Here is a 21253-nt window from a genome sequence, read left to right as displayed (position 1 = left end):
AAAACATTAAAAATAACAAAACATTAATAAAACATGACCACGAAGTTTGAGAACCAGTGGACTAGAGTTCCCTAGGACAGGGCTTCTTGATCACTGGTCCTCCAGATGTTTTGGACTTCAACTCCCAGAAGCCCTAGCCAAAATGGCCAATGGGGGGAATGCTGGGACTTGGAGTTCTAAAGTCTGGAGTCCCAAAGTCTGAGAACCAGTGCTCTGGGAGACAAAAATCTAAAACGTCTCACTGACCTAAAAATCCCAGAAGACACTGAAATGGGAGCAAACTGATATAATTACACCGTCAGGATGCAAACTGTCCACAGCAGCAATTTCTGTGTATCTTTCTTTCTTTCTGAAAGGCGGCGGCTCACAAAATAAAACCACTTTAAAAACTTGGCAACAAAAATGTAACACAAATTAAAACGATCCCCTTAAAACAGTATACATTTAACATGAAAACATAACAAAAGTTGAAAAGCAAAAGGTTCGTGGGGCGGGAACCGTCTACTTCCAAAGCTGGATGGGCGATAAATATAATCAGTGCCACAAAAATATTCCACAGGTCAAAATAAACTCGGTTATTTTTCAGGACACATTTCCTTCCAAAAATATAACATGCACTTTTGTTGTCTGAAAGCAGGTCCTCTGCACTGTCTGTTTTTCCAAGCAATTCAAAGAACTACACGAGGAACAAATTCAGATAGATAGATAGATAGATAGATAGATAGATAGATAGATTAAGTGCCCTAAATCCCTCCCCCCAAAAAACAAAGTCTGAAAACAAATGAACCAAAAAATTAAAACATCAAAACATTCATATTTTTGATTCTTACAAATCAAGAAGGAAAAAGGAGAAATGAAGATTCTCACACTAGTCGATACACTCAAAGCAGCACATTTTGCATCCCAATGTTAACCAGAAGACAGTGATGATGGTTATTTGGCTTTTAATGGTTTATTATTATTGTTGTTGTTGTTGTTGTTGTTTATTTACATAACGAACAAAGACAAAACCCTGCCATCAGTGTACAGTCTTAAAAGCAGAGCCAATTACTAAATTAAAACATATCTTAAAATGATTCTGAACGTTAAATCAATTAAAACGATCCACATTAGATACATTATAAACCAACTAATCAGGTGAGGGCGTTTAATATATATATATATTTATTTCATATATGTTTCAAACATCTTTGCAGGCTTCTTTAAACTTGTGTTTTAACTCGTGTTTTTCAATTAATTGCATTGTAACTTATATTAAAATAAATTAAAACATTAAAGATAAGAAAATCAAAATAAAACATTAAAAATAAACGAAATAAAAAATTTAAAATAGCAAAATAAAAATAAAACGTTAAATAAAATAAAACACTAATAAAATCAAACATTAAGAACAACAAAACAGAACATTAAAAATAACAAAATAAAAACAAAACGTTAAATAAAATAAAACATTAAAAACAAATTAAAAATAAAGCATTAATAAAATAAAACATTAAAAACAACAAAATAAAACGTTAAAAATAACAAAATAAAGCATGAAAAATAACACAGAAAAAATCAAACATTAAAAACAACAAACCATTAAAATAACAAAATAAAAATAAAACATTAATAAAATAAAACATTCTAAATAACAAAATAAAACACGAAAAATAACAAAACAAAAATAAAACACTAACTAAAGTAAAACATTAAAAACAACAAAATAAAACATGAATAAAACAACAAAACTAATAACATGCCAGGGCTGGATCCTGAAACCTTCTTCTCTTCCTGATGCTTTGGACAACAGCTCCTATCCTCCCCAGCCATCCAGGGTTAGACCTATGGGGGTTGGGGAGAATGGGAGTTGTTGTCCAACCCATCTGGCAAGGATCAGGTGGGAGGACTAAGGTGGGAGGACTGTGCCCTCCCTTGTGCCCACCCCTTCCATGCCCACCTCTCTTCAAAGGAGTATCTCTTGAGTCTTTCCTGGGAGGCAACAGGGAAGCCCTGTGGAGTCTGGGATCTGCAGTGCCTTGGAGATTGAGAAGCCTACGCGGAGCTGGAGGACGACCTCTGCCAGGGATGGAGCCCTCGGACATGCCAGGGAACTCTGCCCTCCCTGTGCCCAGCCTCTCCAGAGAGATGGAAAGGGCCACCTTTTGCCTCACTTTCACCCTCCCAGGAGGGAAAAGGACTGGCATCGCCTCAGCAGCCCAGGCCTTCCAGGTACCCCTTGGTCTCTTCTGTGGAGCCTTTACCACCTTCAGTGCCAGGAAACAGGTTCTTCCCCTGAGACTAACATGGACTAAAAACGCTAGGAGGAGAGCCTTAGGGAGCTGGGGAGGTTTAGCCTGGAGAAGAGAAGATTAAGAGATGATATGATAGCCCTGTTTAAATATTTGAAGGGATGTCATATTGAGGAGGGAGCAAGCTTGTTTTCTGCTGCTCCAGAGACTAGGACCTGGAGCAATGGATGCAAGCTACAGGAAAAGAGATTCCACCTCAACATTAGGAGGAACTTCCTGACTGTAAAAGAGCTGTTCCACAGTGAGAGTGATGGAGTCTCCTTCTTTGGAGTTTTTTTTTAACAGGGCTGGGAAGTAGTGGTGATTTTGGGGTTACTCCTTGCCCTACTCTGGAGTAAGATTTCCCCCCTTAATGCTACACCTACTTTTACTCCTAATATGCTCCTCAAGAAAAAAATTAAAGTTAAAAGTTAAAAGTTAAAAATTAAAAATTAAATAAAAAATAGCAACAGCAATAGCAACTTCATTTATATACCACTTCATACCACCTAAGCAGTCTCTAAGTGGTTTACATCTGTCAGCTGAGTCAACCCTGAGCCTCTGACTGGGATTGAGCTCACAACCTTGTGGTTTGTGAGTGAGTGGCTGCAGTACAGGCATTTAACTACTGTGCCACATGGTGTTTGCATGTACAATATACTGTAATAACAGGAGTAAAGCGTAACAAATATATTTTGTTACATCTTATTCCTACTCCTACTCTTGTAAAAACCTGTTACTCCTTTACTCTTTACTCCTTACTTCTGTTCCCTGGCCCTGGTTGGATGGCCATCTGTTGGAGATGCTTTGATTGTGAGTTCCTGCATGGCAGGGGGTTGGACTGAATAGCCCCTGGGGTCTCTTCTAACTCTATGATTCCTCCACCATCATCCCTGCCCCACAGAACACCCAGCCCTCCCTTTTTGACTAACTGCTATTTTAGCCTGAGCTTTTGTGGATATTAACTTACTTCTTGCAGTACAGTACGGATTTATATTGAGGCCTCAGGGATAAAGCACGTTATTATTATTGTTATTGTTATTATGGGATTTGGGGGCTATGTGGCCGTGTCCTGGAAGAGTTTATTCCTGATGTTTCACCTGTATCTGTATATATAACTTATATAATTTAAAACAGTACAGCACCCCCAGGATGTTATCTAAAACCTTTCTGCTTTAAAAGTCTGTCAGTTTATACAGTTGTGGCCATGATATGTTGTTGTTGTTGTTGTTGTTGTTGTTGTTGTTGTTGTCATTTATTTATATGGTGTCATGCATGTACATGGTGTTTTATAAACGTTTGTAAAATATAACCCTTATGTATTATTCAATAATATAAAATAATAAAATACATTAAAATACAATTTAAAAAAACCAAACACACATAGACATAATGGAAAATAAAACAAAATAAGCAGTACAAAGAATCAGATACACTAAAAATATAAAAAAATATTTCTCTTGCCCTAAATTTCCAAAGAGCTGGGGTAAGGGATATGATTTACATCTTTCTGGATCTTAAAATGTTCTGTCCCACTCCTAGATATGTATAAATGTGCTTTAGACCTGAGATCTTAATACCACTCAGTACTGCATTGGAAGAAATGGATTTCTATCCACAAAAGCTCAGACTGAAATAAAAACCAGTTAGTCTTAAAGATGCTGCCACATTTCTTTTTCTTTCTACCCTTTCTCCTTTCTTCCCCCTTTTTATGTTGCAAGCAACTAACATGGCTACTTCTCTGAAAGCTAGCAATTAAACAGTAATTAGTAATTGCTAGGAAAAATAGTCCTTTGTATCAAAATAATTCATCTTTTTAAAAGAAAACTGCCAAAATGTTTTACTAAAATTACATATAAATGTTTGTAATATATATTTGTTTGTATGACCAAGGGAGATAATTAATAATTAATATTAACAATTAATAATTATTAATAATTTCCAGAATTATCAAAATCATTGATACTTATCTACCTTCTACTGTTAAATCAGGAATAGGGACATGAGACTCTAAAATAAAAATTGGACTACAAAAGCTAATGGTTCGGGATGATAGGACTGGAGTCCAACCACTCAATAGAATAGAATAGAATCTTTATTATGGTCATAAACTATCACAGATAAAAAGGAGATATGGAATAAAAGAAGGTCAAAATACAGGTTAAAAACAGTATTTAAAATAACCTTTCAGACTACACACCTACATAAGGTTTTTTGTGTTTTTTTATATAAGGTTTGTTCAGAGGAAGTATACCATTGCCTTCCACTGAGGCTGAGAGTATGTGACCTCCCAAGGTCATCCAGTGGGTTTTATGGCCGAGCCAGAAATCGAACTCTGGTCTTTAGAATCCTAGTCCAATGCTCAAGCCACTACAAGACTTAATTTTAAAAACATTCAGATGATGGTACTATTTTATTTTATTGCTAAAAGGTATGCTTCAAAATGCTCATGACTGTTAGTTGTTTCTTTTGAGCTAGAAGAGGAACTGTGTTCCTGTTTATTATTATTTTTGGCTTGGTTTGTTTTTGCTTTTAGGTGAAGTCTCAGGTACTGTAGTTAGGATATAATACATTCGGTTGACTGTGTGTTAGGAAGGATCGAATTAGGGGAATTTTAATTAGCTCAAATATTGCCGAGAGGTGTCCCTAACATACCACGTGCCAGGATCGTGTCCCAAAGTGTATACCAGAGGTCGCCAGTACACCCCAAGAGAAAGAGACTCTGATAACAACTCGGTACAATTAAACTAGTAACATTTATTCAAGCACAGGGAAGATCACAGCAAAAGGGGAACAAACACACACACATTCAATGCTACAGCAGGAGAGGGGTAAGTTTGGGAGACAGGTTGGGAAAGAGAGGCACCAGTAGGATATACTACTTTAGAAGTCTTCTCCGGGAAGTCCTGATGGAACTTGGATGGACAATGAATCATGGCTGCAGGAATGGGAAACAGGGCCGCGGAGGCTTAAGAGCAGGGTTCAAATTGGTGTGAACCAACTTGCAACTTGGTGACAGTGAGAGCTCAGTTTAGCTCAGTGATTTCAGCAGAGCTCAATGCTCAAAGAACCCAGTGCTCAAAAACCCAAGGAGGGTCCGAAAACTCAGGGTTTATATAGTACAAAACGTATCTGGAGGCTATGGGACTTGCTAGACAAAGGTGTTGATTGCCTGGGCTTTGTTAAGCCGAGAGCAAGCAATGTGTTGCACAATGCATTAGGTCAGAACACAATTTGGAGGGGCAGCCAACTTGATTGCTGAGCCATTAAGCTGATCACTGGCTCATTAAGCGAGAAGCCAAGTCTATTGTCTTACTTGGGCTAGCAGAGGCAATTCTGGTTTGGTGACTCCCAAACTTCCTATGGAAGATTTTTAATTCCATCTCTCTCTAGGGCTCTGCCTGGGCCAGGTGAGCTGCCTACATGGTCTCTCCGCTTTTAGGTTAATGGCGGGTCCTCCATGGGGTCAGTCAGGGATCATAGCACAGACCGCATGCACCCAAAATTTTATATAAATCCAAACTTGGTAACATGTGGTTGTCTTTTACAGCTGTCTGAAGCTAAAATCCACCACCTGGAAACAAGACAAGTGAGAATGGGGATCAAAACTGCTGAGGACTTTGACGTTTTTGTGAAATGTGAGGTTCTGAGCTGCAAAGTCAGAAGCCTCATTGATTCCTTAAAGAGAGTGGCAGAGAATGTGAAAGCAAACAGAGAAGAGAAAGGTAAGTAAGAAGCAACACAGTGGCATTCATTTTAAACAGTGAACAGTGCTCATATATTGGAAAGCATGTGCCAGAATTAGAATCAGAATCAGAGATGCTAGAAGCACAGGGTGTAAGAAGAGATGTAGTTAGTTGGAACAGCCCATATTCTACATAAAAGTTCCCAGGTTTGAATAATGGATGCAGCCAACATACATACAAACATACTGTGCCAATTGTGAAGGACAAAGATACTGCACAATTGAGTTCCTCCCAGGTATCTCCCCACTCTGTTCCACCAAAGACATTGTCTGGTTTGGGCCATTTCATGAGCACATCTTTGCCAGTAGGTTATTCCTCCAGTATATCTGTCTTGTTGGTTACATATTTGAAGTTTTGCTATGTAGCAGCACTACACAGCGTAGAAGCCACCAAGTCCTAACGGCAGTCCAGGGAGACCAGAATGGCCCCTTCCTTAATGACCTTCCACTGATAGGCTTTCAAAACAGAAGCTTTTAATAATAATAATAATAATAATAATAATCTTCTATTTATATCCTGCCTCTCTGTCAGTGGCAATTGAGGCGGTGTACAACTTACAACTTACATACAATCCCCTATCCCCTATCCCACCCTCCCCTTGTAAAGAATGGCCTGGGGTTCCATATTGTTTTAATATATTTTAAACATTTTTATCTTTTAAAAATATTTTATATTTTGACATGTATTTTGTTTTAATTATTGTAGTAATTTAATTCTATTTTAATGTACTATTTTTGTTTGTTTTTAATTGAATTGTTTTTTAATGTTGTAAGCCATCCTGAGGCCGTTAGGAGAAGGGTGGGATATAAATAAATATAACAACAACAACAACAACAACTTATATACGATTTCTGTTAGATATTAAACCATCAATTAGGTATATATGAAAATCTCACTCTATTACATGTTTTAAATGGATTTACCAAAACATGGGCTAAATGTGAAACAGATCTACGTTCCTGCGCACTTTAAAATGAAAGCAGACGTGTTTGTCAGTATACGCAAAGCAGTCAGTTTGTCAGTATGTGGGAAAATGGGCAAAATACACTGTGTATTTTGCTTCACACAGGGACGTAGCCAAGGGGGGGGGGGGTCTTGGGGTCTGGACCCCCCCCCTCCATTAGAAAAATGAATGGTGTGTACTGCTGCGCCACTGCATCCAAGCCCCATTATAATGGTGGCACTTAGTCTGCCCCCCCTTCCTAAAATCTTAGCTACATCCCTGCTTCACATACTGACAAACACGTCAGTTACGTACATAACTGAGTCAGTGGGAGCCACGCACCCATTAATGCATCTATTTGAAAAACTTGCTTGAAGATTGTTTCCTAACTATGCTCAAAACATGCTCAAAGATTGTTTTGTTTTTCTGTTTACTTGCTATCCCATTTTTCTGATATGGGTCTCAAGGTGTGTTAAAACAAAGCTAAAGAAAGATTAATGTAAAAACCTGCTGATAAAAATATGAAAGCACAAAAAATCAAAATTAGATTTAATTTGAAAAAGTGTAAAATCATTTAGAAATATAACAATAAAGATAAAAAGACAGCACACAATCCTAAAAAAAAAAAAATTGCCCACAGATTTTTCTCCTTTAAAAAAACTATGTGAAACCAGCATGAAAAAGACTTGAAGATGAGAAAAAAGAGAAAGTGCATAGAAATAACACCTGATCTGATAACACTGAGCAGCATATATTCATGCTCCAGTATAATGCCCATGGAAAATACAGATCCATACTGTGTTCTCAAATTGAGATTTATATCCTTTCCAACAGTTCCTTGGTTCCCTAAGAAAATTAGAGATCTGGACCAATGCCATCACCTGATCACCAAATATGATCCCAGTTTGGATCATCACCACCCGGTAAGTTATGAGCATACCTTTCACCTTCTCTAGACCTAAAGGTAACTAAGCACCTATTAAATATGGATACGCCAGCTGCAACCCTACCTGAGCCGGGGGGACCTTGAAACTGTGGTACATGCTCTGGTAACCTCTCGATTGGATTTCTGTAATGCGCTCTACGTGGGGCAACCCTTGTACCAAACCCGGAAGCTTCAATTAGTGCAGAATATGGCTGAAAGATTGGTCGCTGGTTGTTCCAGGGCTGATCATATAACACCTATCTTACAAGATCTCCATTGGCTGCCTATTCACTTCCGGGCGCAATACAAGGTGTTGGTAATTACCTATAAAGCCCTAAACGGCTGGGGCCCAGGGTACTTGGAGGACCGCCTCTCCCCATATAATCCGCCTCGCACACTCAGGTCAGCCGGGAAGAATTTGTTGAGGGTTCCGACTGCGAAATATGCGTCGACCTCGCAAGGGCCTTTTCTATTTCGGCAGCAAAAATTTGGAATACCCTTCCCGATGAGCTCCACTCCATCACCTCCCTGGATCTTTTTCTTAAGACCTTTTTCTTAAGACCTTTTTCTTTCATCAAGCTTTTCCTCATGTGCTTTGAGATCAGGTGATTCCCCGCTATATGTATTTTGTATCATGGAACATCAGCTTTGCCGGCTTGATTAGTATAATAATTTTTAAAATTGTAATTGGAACTTTTTATACTGTTTTATCGTTATGTATTTGTTATTCTGTGCTGTATTGTTATATTGCTGCATTCTTTTGTACACCGCTTTGATCAATGCGGAAAAGCGGTATACAAATAATAATAATTATTATTATTATTATTATTATTATTATAAATAATCAGTCATGATGAAAGTTATTCTAGTTCTTCTGTGATTTAATAGTTCATGTGAAGATATGTGCTGGTTTCATTTCTTTGTTATTGTTGTTATGCGTCTTCAAATCATTTCTGACCTATGGCGACCCTCTCATGGTTTTTCTTGGCAGGTTTTTTTAGAGGGGGGCTTGCCATTGATTGCCTCTAAGGCTGAAAGAGCATGACTTGCCCAAGGTCACCCATTGGGCTTACGTGGCCAAGCCAGAGATTGTGAAACCATTCGCAAAATGGTCCATTCTACAGACTGTTTGCTACAATACAATCCTGGCCAAAGTCTGTGTTAAACTCTCCTTTGCAAATATTTTTAAAGAGAGTCTCATAAAATGTTGTTCCCTAAACTGTGTAAATACTTCCTTCCATGTTTTAAATAAAATATTGACTTTACCATTGTGAATTTCAAAATTCACCTGTCATTCAAACTCTAAGAGAGCCTCTAATTTCTGTAATAGAACACTAAGATTTGGTCGATTTGGCTTTGTGGCCCAGTGTGCTGAAAAAGCATTTCTTTCCTTCCACTTTTAGGGATACAATGATCCAGAATACAGGAAGCGGAGAGCTTTTATTGCTGACTTGGCCTTGAATTTCAGACAGTAAGTGCAGCAAAACTGCAAAATCAAACAAAAACATTTTTTCTTTTTTCTTTTTCACACGTTCTTATGGTATGTAATCTGGTTTTCTGCATTCACAAGTATTTCTGGGGCTGATGAAAGTTGAATCTTTGGTTAAGATGCATAGAATAGTTTTTTGTTGGAAAACTGAGACAATCACCAAAAGAAAGAAGTAACTCTATAAGATCTTTAAGGAAATGATTGCTTATGGGGAGAGGATTTTTAATAATGAATGGTATTGTCCATATTTCTTGCTTCTATTTTTTTAAAAAAATGATCTTAGGTGATAGTTTTATTATATTTTAACTTGTTTTTACTGATGTGAACTTTTATTTGGTCTTTTTAACTTATGTAAATTGCCTTGAATCCTAAGACTGGAAATAAGGTGGATTACAACTGCAGCAACAACAAAAAAACAATAAGAACAACATCACATTGTTGATCATCAGTTGAACATGACAAAACATTGTAATTAGGGATGTCATAACCCAGTGGCCCCCGTGACATTCCCGCTTTTGGGGGAACCGGCCCGCCCCGGCCCGGTTCCCCCCAAATCCCGGCTTTGGTTCCTGCCTCCAGGCTGGGCACGCTCATGCGGCCATTGCCGCGCCCTCTAATGCAGCTGGCCAGCCACCCACCACCTCCTCCTCCTCCTCCTCCATGGCCATGCCGCCCAACTCCTCCGCTGCTCCTCCTCCTCCTCCACTTATGCAGCTGCTGCGCTGCCCCCACGCTACTCCTCCTCTCCCTCCACCGCCTCCATCCCCGCCTCCTTTGTGCCGCTGCACCACCCTCCTCCATTTCTGTGCGGCCGCACTGCCTTGCTCCGCCTCCTCCACGTGGCCGCATCGCCCACCCACCTCCTTCTCTATCGCGTGCACACGCACCACCTGCAGCAGTTGCCCCGGGCAGCCTCCTCCACCTCCTCCTCCTCCTGTGTGCGGGCGTAAGCTGACGCCGGTGCACCCGCGCGGCCCAGTGGAGAAGGAGGAGAAGGGCGGGCGGTGAGGAGGAGGAGGAGGAGGGCCAATGGCAGAAGAGCTGGGGCGGGACTGTTTCCAGCCCCAATCTGCCATTGGCCAGCTTCAAGAAGCCTCGGAGGATGAGGAGGTGGAGTAGGAGGTGGAGTGGAGGAGACCTCTGGGCCAGGGGAAGGGGAAAGGGCTCTTGGCGCCAAAGGGAAAGAAGAAGAGGAGGAGGAGAAAGAGGTGGTGATGAGTGGCCATTTCAAGTACTTTTTTGTGTGCAAAGTTTGACTTTCCAAAGTGCATTTCTGTGTATTTTTAGTGCTTTGAATGCTAACAGGTCTGCCTTGCTTGGACAAGGATAGTGATGATGATGCAGATGGTGATATTGATATCAATCAGCTTCTGAGGCATGCATGCACTTTTTCTGAAGCCGAGACAGTATCACCTTCCAAGGTGTGTTTTTGGTGTATTTTTTGTGCTTTCCCTTGACCAAGTACACACTTCTGAGAAGTATAGTTGGTGCAAGACACCTGAAACCGAGGGCAAATCCACTTCTTGTTAAACCACCTTGACATATTCAATATGCATAGCCATGTTAACCCATGTTCATTGTGAAACCCAAAGAGTTTGGTTATGCAATAATCCTCTGAAATATGCAAGAGGCCATGTTAAAATAAAGCCATGTTCAATGCCCAAATGTGCTGTTTGGAATGGTGGGGAGGGGGGGTTGGCCAGAAAGAGAAGTACATTTCTGCCATCTGTCTAGGAATAATGCCAAAATGTCCTCCATTTTGATCATGCCTAAGAAACATGCATTTATATTAACATTTTTTAAAAACCATCAATTTTTTTTGCGTGTCCTCCATTTTTAAAAACGTGTCCTACATTTGAAAATGTTGTCCTACGTTTTTCCTGCATTTGTCCGGGTTTGGAGGTCCTGACTTATGGCAACCCTAATTGTAATGCACATCCTGGTAATGAAAAGACTAAGGGGTGACATGATTACATTCTTTAACTATCTCAAGGACTGCCACAGAGAGAAGGATGCAGGTTTGTTCTCTGCAGCCCCAAGGACCAGGACCAGGTCTAATGGCTTTAAGTTACAGGAAGGTAAATTTTTATTTTTGACAGTGAGAGTGTTTCAACAATGGAACCAGTGACCTAGAGAGATGGTGAAGTCTCCTTCTCTGGACATCTTCAAAAAGAGTCTAATTGGGGATGCTCTTGGTGGATCTCCAGCACTGAGTAGGGAGTTGGACTCAAGAGCCCATGGAGTCCCTTCCAACTCTATGATTCTATGAGCAAAGCATTTGAATGAAATTACTATAGATCACAATGCCACAATCACAAAACGTGGCACTGCTTGGAACATACCATATCATCCAATGATATCATGTTGATTCCTGGATTCTTAAACAGAATCCAGATCATTGATTGTTTAAAACTCTAGTCAGAACACCCACTAGTAGACTGTGATACCAAGATAACAACAGCAATATCTCATCTGAGATATGCAAATAGAATCTAATCAAGTGTGATCTTCTTTTCCACAGGGGTAACCCATTACCAAGAGTTGAGTACACTGTCCATGAAACTGCTACATGGTGAGCTTATGATATTGCATGATACATTATGGCCCACAAGAGGAAGGTGGGGATGTAAAATGTCCCCATCTCTCTGCTTTGGTGAAGCCTCCTGTCTAGTTTCAGTTGAGGCTCAGCAGGGTTATCATTACCAGTCCTTGCTCAGATCTGCTATGTGAACCCCCCACAGAGACACTGTGGTTAAATTCAGAATATTGTCTGATGCCATTTGCTTTGAGCTTTTCTTCTTACCTGTCTTACTTTTCACTTACCAAAATTGTGACAAGCATGTGCTGTATAAAGTCATTATCCCTACATTTTGGTGAGGTTTTTTTTTTTTTTTTTTTTTTGAGAGGCTGTTCTTGTTAAGTTTAGGGGTTTGTTTTTAACTTTCATATATTTAATCTCTTTAAAAAAAGTAGGTGTTTTTTAAAAGAAATAGAAATTGTTTTCATCATATCATAAATCCATTCCTATTCTCCACAACTGATCCACTGAATCAGATGAATTTACAAATGTGTGGCCTTACCATTCAGTAATTGCTTCAATGGGACTGTTGTAGCTGGGATTAGTAATTGGATTTAAACTACTACCGCAATAATCCTAAAGTGCTAGCCCAGGGAAGACCCCTGGTCATAATGGAAGTCATTATAAAATTTCTTTCAAACTCCCCCCCCCCCCCCCATAATTAACAAAAAATGTCAAAAGCTGGAGGTAGGGGTGTTCTGCTTATCCAGTTAAATGTATGTTGGGCTATGTAAGTCGAAGGCTCACAACCTAACTTACAGGATGTTTAACTTTAGTGTCTTACAAAAAAAAAATCTTGCTGATCCCCTGTTAAGACATGATTCTCAGTCAACATGGGTTTTGGCCAGCCCACAACAAGTATACATCTGGAGGAGCAGCAAGTCAGAAGCTGTGAATGCCAATGTCTAGGATCAACTCCTTCTCCATCATCACCATCTTCTTACAGACAGTTTCTGTCTCAGTACTTGCTCTGGAGTGAGGATTAGACATGGCTACGTGTATCAACTGGCCTGCTTTGTGTCCCCTAAGCTTGTGTGGTAGAGAGTACAGGATAGCTGCCAGCATTGAAGTAAGATACAGCCACCAGTCCAGTCAGCTTTTGTTTAGGGAGTGGGGAAGGCATCACTTTTCTTGTGCCCCAGGCATTAACGTGTCTTGGTCTTGTGCTGCAGAGCAACATACACCCTCCAACTTTTGACAGATGAAAACCAGGACACAGATGACTAAGCAACTTCAGAATGTGGTTAAAGTGGCAAGGGTTATGAATAAGGAAGAGAACGAAAGCTAGGAGAGACTAGAATAGTTTGCTTTTGCCTAAGTCTACAGGGAAGGCTAAGATTCTGGGCTCTCCCTCCTTCCTCCTTTCTGAATTAATTGAGTTCAAACTACTCTTGTACTTTGAATTTGGTTTACAATTGAAATAAGCTGAGGAAAAAGAGGGGGGAGGGTAAGAAGGGGAAAGAAACTGGCATCTTTTAAAAGCAGCTGAAAAAGTGGGACAACAGGATTACTCAGGACTGTCTCTGCCAGGGCAGTTGGAGGATATGGTAACATTGCAATAGCAACAGCAAATTATTCCAATAACTCTTAAAGTGGAAGAAGCAGTGCAGAATTACCAACCAGAGCCATGCTGGCTGCAATATTTTAGGAGTTGTGATCCAAAAAGTAAGTTTCCTAATCTCTGCTATGAAACAAACATGTTTCAGGTTTTGTTTTGTTTTATCATTTCATAGCATTACACAGAATGCTATTAACATCAAAGCATAAGGCTGCCTTCTTGGTTTCCTTATCTTCTTCTGACTGTATTATGAGAGTAGTCCAAAGCTTAAGCATCTTTTTTACATTACTGATAACAGCCCCTGCTGAAAGCTGACCTGTTTGTTTCCCATTTTTCAGCTTTATAAGCTACACCCATGCTAACCCCTCCTGATACTGATCAAAAACAGATATGGCTATTGGGAGATGCTGGCTATCACCCTTCATAGCAACACTAAAGCAGTAAAAGAGAGAAGAAATACAATATCCAAACAGAAAATCCATTTGCTTTGTTCAGCCTTTCCAAGAATGATCTCAAGTTTCATAAAATCATGTTTACAAATGAGTTACAACCCCAAAGCTGAATTGGAGTGAAAGAAACAAAAAACTGCTTTTTATAGGCTTCCTGCCATTGCAGAATTACACTGTATGGGACCTTCAAACCAAATAATGGTGGAACACAAAATATGTTTTATGCAAGAGAATAACATTCACATATTGAAACTAAGGGTGCAATCTTAAACATACTGTAGTTACTAAGGAGTAAGCATCATTAAACATAGTAGGATGTATGTAGAGAGATCTTGTAGTACCTTTGAGAATCTGAACGAAAGAAGTTGGCAGCATTAGTTTTCATAGGCTTCAGTTTACTTCCTCAGATGTGGAAGTAGACTGAAGTCTAGGAAAGCTCATGCTGCCAACTTCTTTCTTTCAGTTAGTCTCAAAAATGCTACAAGATCTCTCTACATACTGATTCTAAAGACTAACATGGCTATATCTTTGAATAGTAGGATGTATTATTTCTTAATCAGAACTTAGAATATTACTCCAAAAAGGAATTCAGTATATTCCTCTGTCTGCTGAGTAGACCACAGACTATGGTTGCGAGGTAAAAAAAAAAAAGGACTGGGTTCTTGTACCTATAAGAGTCGCATAGAAGAGGGAATTTCATTTGCTTTTACTGTGAAACTTGTAACAGTAATGTGGGTGAAGGGTTTGTTGTTGTGTGCCTTCAAGTCATTTCTGACTTATGGCAACTGCAAGGTGAACCTCTCATAGCATTTTCTTGGTAAGATTTGTCCAAAAGAGGTTTGCCATCACCTTCTCTGCAACTTTTCATAACTGTGTATCCACATGGATGTCCACAGGCACCATGGCACTGCATGCACAGCTTTGTTGTGTTCCACATCAAATAACTGCTTCTTTGGGGGAACTTACACATGCATCAGGTGCGTGATAAGACACCAACAAGATTCTGATCAAAATCTGCAACTCATCTCCCTTAGTTATAAGAGAATTTTATTGATTAGAACTATTATAGGAGTAGGAAGCCTATGTGGGTCATATAACAGATTCTGCTCCTATCGATGTTAATAACTAGCTATCTATGGTTGTTTTCAGGAAAGAAATCTACCAGAAACTAAGCAGTCTCTACCCCACACATGCCTGCAAGCAATACCTGGAAGCTTTCAAGGAGCTTGAAAAATACTGTGGATACCAAGCTGATTGTATCCCTCAATTGCAACAGGTTTCTGAATTTTTAACAGGTATTTCCCATCTAATCTTGGGAGATAAGCAGGGTTAGACCTGGTTAGTACTTGGATAGGAGATCACCAACAAATACCGGGTGCTGTAGGCTATATTTCAGACGAAGAGATTGGGAAAGCCACCTCTCAGTATCCCTTGTCTAAGAAAACCCTATGAAATTCATGGGTTTGCTATAAGTTGACAGGTGACTTGATGGTACACACCCATACAAAGCAGCATGGCAATATCCTTGCACCTTCAGCACAAGCATCACAAGAGAGTTGTCAGGGCCTAAGCAACCTGGCAGGGACAATTAGTGCTGATTCTTATTGAGAAGAAAATAATGGCAGTTACCTTCAACCATAGTCTCTAATTGATGAAATAACTTCTAGTTGCATATTAAAAGAAAAGGCAATTATATTTTGATGCAAGTCTTAACAAAATATATACTGCATGTTCAGTACATGCAGAACTTCCAGTAATGGCAAACTTGTGCAATGAACCAAACTTTTCTCAGTAAAGATTTTTCACCAGTTCATCTCTCCTGGGTGGGGGCTTGAAAAATTTTCACTGGACCCCAAACCTGCACTCAGCAGTCCTGGCTAAGACCAATTAATGAATTAATAGCTGAAGCGAGCTTTGTAGCAGTAACAAGTTGAATGCCCATCTAGGTTTTGACTCATCTTCTATCTATAACTCACCTGACCACGTCACTTAACAGAACTTGCTGTGCAAATTCTGTTGTCATGTAGTGTGTTTTCCTATGATCTGTCTTAATGTCAGGCATCCATGCAATAAGTTCAGTTTTAAAATATGGTTGAGAACTAAAATGCTATGCAATTGTTATATATTATTTTTCACATTAGTGACTGAGGTAGAATTTAGAGCTAGCACTCCCAAAACTGGTCTGCAGGTGGAGTAAGAAGATTGTGCTATTGGGCTATTTTCTGAATAATGTTTTGAGGAGTTGACTTACATCACCACCACCACTGCCATCACCACTATCAGCCACAGGAAATTTTTTCCATGTTTACTTAATATCTAGGCACAGAAATATAGCATGGTTTTCATATAATTAAATAGCATATGAAAGAGAGAGATTTAGTTTTTGGTCTGTGTATATTGGTATTCAGAAATGAGTGCATTCCAAGGCAGGAAAAGTGACAACCAGAGAATAAAAGAAGTTTTATGTAGCAGCAGTATTTGGCAGCCAAGAGTGTATGACTTTGTTCTTATAGGTTTCTTTAGGGCAACTGGTCATGACTTTTCTTTCAACTCTCTTTGGGTTTCCTGAAGACATTAAGCAATTTGTCCAAGAAGATCCTGTCTCACCTCCAATTCTTTATTGCAGCCTTATTTTTATTGGAGAACAATAAAGTACAAGTAATTTTCCTCATGTTATGTGTCTATAAAAAACAAAAGCCTTTTTGAGCCCTGCTTCCACCTAAAACACATGGCAGGGGGAAAACACCCTTGGGGTAACATTGTTTAAGAATACGAGCTTGGATTTCTTCTCTGTTTCCTAACAGATGTGTTATCAAATTTTAGAAATGGCTAAATGAAGAGTTGTTAACCTGAGAAGGTTGTAGAATTGTTTAGTTTTAAAAAGCACACATGGTGAAACATTTTATGGCAATGGAAACTGGCGATGGTGGTGTGTGCCTTCAAGTTATTTCCAACTTATGGCGACCCTAAGGTGAATCTATCACTGGGTTTTCTTGACAAGATTTGTTCAGAAGGGGTTTGCCTAGACAGCTTTATTTCAAAGCTAAAAAGAAAGAGCCTGCCAAGAAAAAGTGGTGTATCCAACATCTGGGAGAGATCTTTTTATGGCATAACAGCATGTATGAAAATTATATGAGGCTAAGGTAGCAGCGGTACCTTGTAGCTGTCATTCAGTAAGTCAATAAGATTTGGTTACCAAAAAATGTCTCCTTCCTTGCTTGCACAGAGTCCACTCTTCACCAAGGTGACTTATAGCCCTGGTTTAGATACAGTGACTTCAGCCTAGTAAACACTAGGTGGGCAGATTTCAGCAGATCTGGGAGGTCCCAAAGCCATTGGTAGCCAGGTTCACACCCACTGCAACAACAAATTGTGGAAATGTTGTGGAGCTCCTCTTACATTTGTAAAATCCCCCATTTCTTTAAAAAATAATTAAAACATGATGCAGGAAAATGTATGCCATGTTTCAAAGATGAATTGTGGTTCCAGGAATTTGAATTAAACAAGGCATGTATTCCCAGCATGCCTTGTTTTGTTTATTTTTTTAAAAAAGGGGTGGGTGGGTGGAGGTGGAGCTGTACGGCCATAATTATTTCTGCATAACCTTATGAGGGAACACAAAAGAAGGATGAAACCTGTACATGGTCTACTGACAGTGTATTCACTCAGCCCTGAAATCATAGACTCATAAATTGGAAGGGACTGAAAGAGTCATATAGTTCAATCTCCTGCCATGTACAACTATAGCATTCCTGAAAGCTGACCATCAACCTCTGTTTACCTACCTCCAAAGAAGGAGTGTCCAGCACTCTCCAAGGCAATCTATTCCAGCATTGAACAGCTCTTTCAGCCTCATAGTCAGAGGTTACAGAGAGCTTATAATCAATTGAGTAGCTCCAAAATCATCATATAGTTTCTGATAATTCTCCTTTTTTAAAACACATTCTTTCAAGTGTCTACCTCTTGTGTTGAGAAATTGACCCTCACTCTAGAAACACACCATCTCCCCACCACCACTCCACATCTTCCACTTTCAGGAGAGTCTGCTCCATCTTTTTTTTTTTTTTTTTTTTTTTGTAAGCTTCATGATAAGTTGAAATGTAGCTACACTGGCCTCAAGTTGCCACACTGTCTTTATCAGTAGGGCAACCATCCTGCACTTGCTGTTGATATAACACCCCAGACCATCTGGCAAGAAAACAAACTTGGCACAGATGTTGCAAGTTACCACAATAACTCCTGCAGCATCCATACCTGTCATCCTATACAGGGAATGGTACATTTTCCAGGCCTCCCCTATAAAACAACCCCATGAAATGTCCCTGGAAAATGCCTGTTTTCTTCTTTCTGATTACTACTTCCAGAGACTAAGGGAGCAGCTATATAGAGCTATATAATCCCAGGTAAGGCATTGCCCCCAAATAAAACATCTACCCCAGTGATTTGAATTCTGCCTCCCAAGTGATCTTTTTCCTTCAATCTCCAAATTTCTAGAATTGTAATAATTTAAGACGTCCATTAAACATTTGGAAATACACTATACACCTCCAAAGAAAGGAGTGTGGAAATGTTGCTGTGGGAAGGAAGCCGCCCAATAAGACAACAATACAGAATTGGAGGAAAAGGCCACAACTTTATTAACAAACAGCACAAATGGTAGGGTTGGCCAAAATCATACGGTCTGGATCTGGAAACATCAATCAACATCCCGGTTGATTGATGAAAGGTTGCTTGGTCACGACCAAGCATTGGGATGACCTAGGGGCAAGGGAAACGCCCTCTCACATATATGAAACCGGTCAGTGGCATATTCCAATAAGCCCCTAGTAACCAGGAGATGTTCACTCGATGTGGCCTCCACAATGGCCACATCACCTGCCCTCAGTGCTACCGGATCCAATAGTCTCCCTATCCAGTGCTATGGAGCCATGGAAACCATGCCTACCAGATCAGGACCTATGCTGCCACCCTAAAACAAAGTTGTGACAAAAACGCCCTAGCCAAGGGAGGGAGGGTGGGAGAGCCGAACTAAAATGGCGCCGATGGCATGTGATGCGACGCAGCTTTACATAGGCCCGCCCACCAGTAGGGGGCCTGGAAAGACTGGAGGCACTGCCTCCTAGGCCCCTACCACCAAGAGGCTGTGCTTGGGGGTCGGAGCCAGCTAATCATGGCCTCTTTCCTTTTGCACAGCAAGCTGGGGCATGTAGTCTCAGCACCTGGTGCAAAAGAGCCGCCCTTTCCACCCCAGCAGCCAATGGTGGATCTTCTCACCAGCCCAAAGGCTGCTGAGGCGAGACAGGCCTCTGCAATTGCAGAGACTAGGGCACCTTCTGCCCCAGCAACAACACCGTCCCAGTAAGTCGGACAGCGTCATTTATCAAGGGAATATTAACACAGCTAACTGTGTGAATGATTTTCAGTGCTTCTGTCTCTGTAATGCTAGACATTTGCAGAGTAAAATTTCATTGGCAACAGAAAAAAAAATTACATGGATGGGCAGAATCCTTATTTGGGGAACAATGCCCTCATTTTGCCCCCTATAGCTACACTCTTGGTGGATGGCATGTTAATTTCATTAACACACACGTCTCCTCCATATGTGCACATACATTTAACTGCTCTGCTAATTTCCCCCTCAGAAAGAACAGGCTTTAAGTTGAGGCCAGCTGCAGGACTTCTGTCTGCTCGGGATTTCCTTGCTGGACTGGCGTTCCGTGTCTTTCAGAGTACACAGTACATCAGGCACTCATCATCCCCAATGCATTCCCCAGAACCGTGAGTAGAAGAGAAATGCTTTTGTAATAGTTCTCAAGCCCTGGCTAACAAGGACAGTAGTGGCTCCTTATATGTTGGACTGGTGCTTCATATAATATGATATTTCAATTTTGCCATAGCTGGGACATGAGGAAAATAACTTGGAACCAGAAAGCTTTAAGGTTTTCACACAGTTTGGCATGAAGCTTATTTTCACTGTCAACCTCAATTATCTATGATATGTTCACACACAACACCCTTCTCTGTCCACACCATAAGTTTTCAGATCCCTCACTACTTTTTCGGGTGGGAAATGTCCATATTTTACTACATTCTGGTTGTTTTTCACATGTTGACATCAGAATCAAACACCAGCATTTGAATTGTCAAAGTCTACTTATTCCCCCCTCCCAATTTGTGGGAATTTGTTTGATATTCAAACAACACATGGCACCAGTCATACAGTACAGTGGTACCTCGGGATACGAAATACCCAGGTTACGAAATTTTCGGGATACGAAAAAATCCCATAGGAAAACATTGTTCCGGGTTACGAATGTTTTTTCGGGTTACGAAAAAACTTTTGGTGCTTTTTTCGGCTTTTTCGCACGGAATCGCGGCTTTTCCCCATTAGCGCCTATGGCAATTCGGCTTACGAAGGCTTTTCGGGTTACGAACGGTGCCACGGAACGAATTAATTTCGTAACCCGAGGCACCACTGTATATGCCCACAGATACAATGTTGGGCTTTTGTAATCAAATGAACACCACTGTGGGTGGTGAACATGGAAGGGGACAAACATTAAATGCCTGCTAGCTAGTGTTCCACTTATGGATACACATACCCCAAAGCTATGTAGTAGCTCAGGATGCAGACTGCAAGCATCATGAGGAAGGGGGAGCAAGTGATTATTTATTTCATTTATTATCATTGTACTTTTATTGCAAGAAATGAGGGGATACTTGTGAGATTTCCTACCAAACTGATTTTCCTATAAAACCGAGGAAGCATTGTGCAGTTGTTCATTGTGCGGGGAAAGGTGAAGGTGACTCAGGTGTCTAAGAAGCTTGAGCAAGTGATGAAGACGTTTCATCTTCGCTGTAAGGGGAAGAAAAATGAGGTCACTCTCCATATTGGGAGAGTAACCATGTTTCTCTTCCCCTTGGTTGCAGGTACAGCTGAGGCAGGCTGCTTCTTGGTCATCTGAATCACCACCACCCCCTGCCCCAACACAATAAGAAGCTGTAACAGCAACCCCCATCCCACCAGCTTGACTGCTATTTTAGGAGAGACAATTAAGAGATGTGTTTTGTCAATAGTTTCTTGTGCACCTTCCAAAAGAACACTTGAAAGCAAACACAGGCAGTTCATCAGCAAGATTCCAGCCCATATAAGAATGGGACACCAACAGCAGCATGGGACCTCTAACCTCTGAAGGCCCTGAGGCATTTGCCTCAATTTCATCATTGACAGTCCCACCTTGGATGGGAATGGATGAGAGAACTGGGGAAAGGACAGTCAGGCAAAGCAATGGAAC

General features: G+C 40.4%; 1 protein-coding gene across 1 annotated transcript in view; it reads left to right on the top strand.

The window, feature by feature from the left end:
* The first annotated feature begins 2067 nt into the window (after positions 1 to 2067).
* LOC121930910 (tyrosine 3-monooxygenase-like) overlaps positions 2068 to 21253 on the top strand; it is a 35006-nt gene continuing 15820 nt past the window's right edge. Inside the window, exons 1-7 of the mRNA XM_042467906.1 lie at positions 2068 to 2211; positions 5821 to 5995; positions 7794 to 7882; positions 9288 to 9355; positions 11895 to 11945; positions 15108 to 15253; positions 19601 to 19736. Coding sequence (XP_042323840.1) covers positions 2068 to 2211; positions 5821 to 5995; positions 7794 to 7882; positions 9288 to 9355; positions 11895 to 11945; positions 15108 to 15253; positions 19601 to 19736 — 809 coding nt within the window. The remainder of the gene's footprint in view (positions 2212 to 5820; positions 5996 to 7793; positions 7883 to 9287; positions 9356 to 11894; positions 11946 to 15107; positions 15254 to 19600; positions 19737 to 21253) is intronic.

This window comes from Sceloporus undulatus, chromosome 5 (genome assembly GCF_019175285.1).
Source record: "Sceloporus undulatus isolate JIND9_A2432 ecotype Alabama chromosome 5, SceUnd_v1.1, whole genome shotgun sequence".
NCBI classification, from domain to species: domain Eukaryota; kingdom Metazoa; phylum Chordata; class Lepidosauria; order Squamata; family Phrynosomatidae; genus Sceloporus; species Sceloporus undulatus.
Note: the sequence above shows the minus strand (reverse complement) of the source record. Positions and strands in the feature narration are given on the sequence as shown.